The 6,252-nt window shown below is 47.6% G+C and overlaps 1 protein-coding gene across 1 annotated transcript; it reads left to right on the top strand.

Annotated features, from left to right (window-relative positions):
• The first annotated feature begins 2,361 nt into the window (after positions 1-2,361).
• Positions 2,362-3,414, top strand: LOC122702056 (basic salivary proline-rich protein 2-like). Its single transcript, XM_043915566.1, has 2 exons — positions 2,362-2,941; positions 3,023-3,414. Exons 1-2 carry the CDS (start codon positions 2,362-2,364, stop codon positions 3,412-3,414), a joined length of 972 nt encoding a protein of 323 aa, XP_043771501.1.
• The last annotated feature ends 2,838 nt before the right edge of the window (positions 3,415-6,252 follow it).

Here is a 6,252-nt window from a genome sequence, read left to right as displayed (position 1 = left end):
CACCAGAGAACAGAAAGAGAAATAGAGTGCACAATAAATGGACTGCACTTGAAATATCCCAAAACCTCCCTTGTCTGTCAAAAAACTGTCTTCCTAAGAAACTCCCAAGGTCAAGGAAGGAACTTCAAGTGTACTCAGCTGTCCCAGGTTGCTGGCTTAGGGAGATGCTGAAGCAGGGATGTCCCAAGAGGTAGAACCTCCCTTGCATGGGGTCCTCAACAGACCTCCGATAGCCTTGGTGATGATCGGAGAGATCTGGTTCATTTTTTTTTAATATCCTTGTGGGATAAACTTAAAACTTAGCAATTCTTTTACAGTTTTCCTAAGAAAAAGTTTTCTTTCTTTACTGATCCGTGAAGTACCAACTGTGATGATCACTGTTCTAATATACCTCATAGTGTTGCTGACACTAGGGATATAATTGTGTGAAATTGAACTTATTCAATAAAAATCATGAAGCATCTGCCCTGTGCCCACCACTTTCCAAGGGTTGGGGAGTATAATGAAAATACTCCATAAGATGCACAGCTGGTAGGCACATTCTTCAAAAAAGCCTTTTACACTTCCACCCATAGTTTATTCTCAATGTCAACACTTGCCAATTAATGACCAGGCTGGGTAGGAAGCTCATTAAAAACCCAGGAGCCAGGGTTCCTGGAAGGATATCCCATTCTCCCTTGGACAGTCCTCCAGCCTCTCTGGGTCTCAGTTTCCTCATCTGTAAAATCATGGACCACTGACTATAATTCATTCCTGGAACACAAGCCTATTGAGAGGGATGGGAAATATTACTCCAAGGCCTGGATGATAGACCAGATTTAAAGAAAAATATGTCATTGCTGCTTTTCAGTCAAACAGACAAATACAATGAAGGAAGGAGCCTCTGGCCCTGTGGGATTTGCCTAGGGGTCTAGTCTGGGAAATTATTACACATCAGGAGATGGCTCTGGGCTGGATTTCCACAAACAAGAACATCCATGCAAAGGACAAGCCTGCAGAGCTCTGTGCCCATCGGTCACAAGAGACTGCCTCCCAACAGCCAGCAGCATTTACAAGTGACCTCCTAAGGCCTTCGCCAAACTACAGGGGCACCTCTAGGTTTTCTGTTTCGCTCACTTTTCTGACTCTTTTCTTAAAAAAAAAAAAAAAAAAAAAAACGCACTTTTCTTCATAGCATGCCACAGTGGAAGGAAAATAGGCCTTCAATTTTTAGATCTCAATTTGCAAAAAACTTGGATTTTTTTTTTTTAAATTAAAGCAGCACATAATTTAAAAATTTTACACGTTCTAATTATTCAGTTCCAAAACACCACACTTATTGCACAGGGTCCCCATGGAAAGGCCCCCTCTCAGCAGGACAGCCACAGATTCCACCATGAAAGGGCAGCAAGGTGCCCTCCTCCCTTCTTTTCTGCCTGGGTAGCCACCAGGTTTTTAAATCCGTGCACCTTGCAGGTGATTAAGGGCCCGCTGGGCTGCAAACTGCCAGTAGCAGGGCTGGGCCAGCCGGCCAGAGTACAGATTGTGGAGTCCCAGCAATCAGGACAGGATAAATCGCCTGGACTTCCTGGGGACCTAGCTGCTTGGGAAAACGGCGTGGGTCTGAGCTTTATGCCAAGGGGTAAAGTGGTAAAGGCCTTGACCCCAATGGCGAGGCCTTTCTGCGACCTCCAGATTGGGGGGCTCCGAGACTATGCCAACAGAGAGGGCGGAATACGTGGTTCCCTGCTCCACCCTACGCCACTGAGTCCCAGTTCCCTTACCTGTGGTCCGTACCCCTCCGCTCCGCTCACTGGATGCTGATAGATGGGGATCCAGGAGCCCACGAAATGGGCATTCCCAGTTGCAATGAAGACCCCTGAGACCTGGGACCCACTGCCTAGGACCTCAGAGGAGGCGCGCTCCACCCCCGACGCGGGCCAGGTGTGCTCCGCCCATACGCCCACTTCCAGGAGAGGTCTGCGGGCCTCCCTACTGCCGCCAGGTGAAATCCATCCAGGAGCAAATCCACCCCACCCAGACAACCCAACCTTTTTATCAGCTGTGAAGTGAAGACGCTCGGTCGTGTCCGACTCTTTGTGACCCCATGGACTGTAGCCTACCGGGCTCCTTCCTCCATGGAATTTTCCAGGCAAGAGTACTGGAGTGGGTTGTCATTTCCTTCTCCAGGGGATCTTCCCAACCCAGGAATCGAACCGGGGTCTTCTGCAACTGCAGGCAGACGCTTTACCATCTGAGCCACCAGGGAAGCCCCACGCTAGGTACCTGGACAGGGGGAGGCGCGCCCCGCGGGCCACTGCCGGGACGTCGACCACCACCGCGTCCCCGCCCGCGGGCCTCGGCGCTGCTGGCCCATAACGCATGGGGGACCCCGCCGTGAGCCGGTCGACCGCCGCCGGGAGGTCCCCGTCGACGCCAGACGACCACCCCCACATCCCCCCCCCTGAAACGGGGCAGAGCCCTCCCCCACCACCTCGCACACCCTTACGGCCGCACCACCGGACCCCGTCCTCTCCCCTCAACCACCGGGGCCCCTACCCGCGCCCGCGTCCCAGGCACCCTTCTCCCCCCACCACCAAGACGGGAAGCGTGGCGCCAAGTGGGCAGGGGACACGACAGAGGAGAGAGGGCGAGAGAACCGGACAATACAGCCGCGGTAGGCGTGGGGAGTGGGGGTTGGGAGCAAGCCGCGAGGCTCGGAGGGCATGGGGAGGCGCCTGGCGACGAGCAGCGGGCGACCGACGACCAGCCGAGGCACCAGGTCCTCGGTCCAGGCACTCGGTCCAGGGCCAGCGGCGGGAGGCGACCGGCAGGCACGCGGACCCGCAGCGGGGAGCCGCCACCCGTCAGGCCGCACAGCCCGCGAGACGCGACCGGAGGATCCGCACCGTGCGGTCCGCGGCCGGGGGGAAGGCAGTCGTGGCCGGCGCCACGGGCAAAGGTGCGTGGGGTGGGGTGGGGTGGGGGCGCGCTGAGCACCCCCTCCCCCCCGCCTCCCGCAACCCTCGGACCCAACCTCGAGGGAACGTGGCGGGGAGGTCGGGGAAAGAGGGACACCGGAGAAGACGCCACCCGGAGCGGGGCAAGGGTGGCGGGACGCCCGGCCGAGGATGGAGGGGCGGGCGGGAAGGCGGAGGAGAGCCGCCACTCTGCACGCCGCCCCCCACCTTCTCGCGCGGCCCCTCTTCCCCTACCTCCGGAAAGGCCACCGGACCCGACCGCCCGCCCGGGGCGCGCCGCCTTCCAGACGTCTTTCCCTCCCTTACCTTCCCATCCGGCGCCGCCGGGGTGGAGGAGAGGCTCAGGAGACGGGCAGGGCGAGGCGAGACCACCGCGCCTCTCTCGGAACCGACCACGTTAATGATCCTTCCGCAGGTTCAACTATGGAAAACTTGTCAGCTGATCTGTCTATAATTCAGGGATAAAACTATGACTACAGAAAGGAAAGATGACCTGACCTAGGACGGCCATGATATTCTATAGAACCAGAGAAAACTGGTTAAAATAAAATTTTTTCTTGGAAACTGTAAAGCTGGTTCTTTTGCACATGCAATTAAAAACAATTAGCTTGTTAAAAACGGCCTGCCTAGGGCAAAGCTTGAAGTTAATCCTTTCCTTGAAAAACACTGCCCACTTTGCCTGAGACCTCAGCCTTGGGAAAATGAAAACTTCAAACCCCATCCCCCCCAAAAAAGGAGGTCAAAGAGATATTTTAAATCTTAGGCGGAAAACTAGATCTCTGTCTGTGTGGATTTATGTATGTCTCAGTGTGAGTCGTCTGTTTTTTTATAATATTGCTGAAGTTGTGAGTTCTTATTTAAATAATCTAAAGAAAAGGAAGCCCTTACAAACCAAACAGTTCTAAATACAAGAAAATATTGACCTAAATGAATTTTGGATTCATGTGAACTGGGAAATAGTCAATATTAAATATCTAGTATTTCTTTTTTTTCACTACTCTAATATAGACATGTCTACGAGTCATTAACATTGAGCATAAAATTTTCAAAGTGCCTAGGTTTATTATAAGTTAAATATTGCTATATTGTTATATCTGTCACAAACTTGTCAACAAAGAAAGTACCTCTAAAAACAAAAAAAAAAACTCCTAAAAATGTAAATGCGATGAGCTTTTAGATAAACTATTAAAAATAATTATACTTTAAAATATCTGTCTGTAATAGTCTCGATTGAAGGCAGAGGAGAAGGGGACGACAGAGGATAAGATGCTGGATGGCATCACTGACTCATGGACTTGAGTTTGAGCAAGCCCCGGGAGTTGCTGATGGACATGGAAGCCTGGCATCCTGCAGTCCGTGGGGTCGCAAAGAGTCAGACACCACTGAGCAACTGAACTGAACTGAACTGAGCTGACAGTAGTTTCTCCAGATTTTGGTTACCTGAATTTCTATCGTTGTGCTAAACTAAGTGATGACAGTGTATTGAATAGCTAGGTCATTTCCAAATAAATTAAGGTTCTGAAACATTCACTAATTGACAGGACCTTCCTCTTACACAGAAACTAAAGAGATTTTGACTATCCATGAATAGTGTCTGGTGCCATCCTAAGATGTTCACTATAAGAAAGCAATTTTTTTTTTTAGATAGTATCCCTGATACGTATGTTCACCAATCTATACAATGCCAATATAAAAGTCACTTCTTGGTTGCTTAAGGAAAATGTATGTCTTGTTATTAAAGAAGGTACGAGGAATGACACTGCATTTTATGAAGGAAAACGAAGTAGTTCTGACTTACAGGTGGCAGTTTCAGGATGGGGGAAGCAAAGGAATGGGTACAGAAAGGGATAAGGAGGTTTTATGGAAAGTGGACCCCCAGAAAAGAGTTTTGTGCCTAGTACAAGCTTTCTTGAGATGTTGAACTGCCTTTGCTAATGGATTTTAAGTTTCTTTACCTCCTAAATGATCCGTCCTAGGTTTACCTTTGAAATCTTTTGTTAACTTTGGCTAACTGGATAAGTGTTGTTTCACAGCCTACCTGACTGTTATAAACCCTTTAGATATTTATGAACAAACCTTCCTAAATAATTGACTTCTGGCTAACTTTGGGATGCTTCAGAGGGCCCCTGAGACCTCCCAAAGAGAGATATTAAACAACCTGTGTTCATTTGGCATGTTAAACTACATGGGAAGAGTTGTCAGAAGGAGTGATTGAATCTTCTCAAGTTATATTGTATGGTTGATGTTACTAATATAGATATCCTAGAAATTATGTGACATTCATGAAAATCTGATATGTTCTGATAAAATGCTGTCAAATTCGAGTTACCATATTAAAGTGTTTCAAATCACAGCAATGACCAGATTACTTTGTCAATTTCAATTTAATCAGATTTTAAACATACCTTCTATGGTTTCACACTGATGCCTTTGCAAAAATACTGCTACTTCAAGATGTATTTTGTTTGTTTGTTTATTATCTGGTAAGCTGGTACGAGACTGGAATTTAATCTACTCTCTAGGTTAAGAGAACACACTTTTCTTAGAATGCAGCTTTCGATCACAGATTATTAATTTCTTTACCTTTAAGTGATTTATATTTGTTTTTATAATTTTTTTTTTTACTTCAGTAGAGTAAATAAGCATTATTTATGATTATGGTACATGTAGGATGGACCAAGCTTTCCCCACTCCTACAAATTCTCTTAACCCCTCATCTTCTGATGGGACCAAGGTCTCACTTCCCTCCAGAGGGACAATCCAAGCTTTTTATCAGCTGATCTGCCCCTGATATCAGAGTCAATTTGAGCACTATTTGGTCTATAATTTAGGCATGAAACTATGACTACATAAAGGAGAGATGACTTTTTGATGCAGGATGGCCATGATGTTCCTTGGACTTCAGAGAAAATTGGTTAAAATGAAACTTTTTTTTTCCCTTGGAAACTGCAAAGCTGGTTCTTTTAGCATATGCAGTTGAAAACGTCTAGGTTGTTAGGTCAGTTTTCATTCCAGTCCCAAAGAAAGGCAATGACAAAGAATGTTCAAACTGCTGCACAGTTGCACTTATCTCACATGCTAGTAAAATAATGCTCAAAATTCTCCAAGTCAGACTTCAACAATACGTGAACCATGAACTTCCAGATGTTTAAGCTGGATTTAGAAAACGCAAAGGAACCAGAGATCAAATTGCCAACATCCACTGGATCAAGGAAAAAGCAAGAGAGTTCCAGAAAAACATCTATTTCTGCTTTACTGACTATGCCAAAGCCTTTGACTGTGTGGATCACAA

The sequence above is a fragment of the Cervus elaphus genome, chromosome 10 (genome assembly GCF_910594005.1).
Source record: "Cervus elaphus chromosome 10, mCerEla1.1, whole genome shotgun sequence".
NCBI lineage: Eukaryota > Metazoa > Chordata > Mammalia > Artiodactyla > Cervidae > Cervus > Cervus elaphus.
The sequence above is the reverse complement of the archived record's forward strand: the minus strand, read 5'-3'. Positions and strand labels throughout refer to the sequence as shown.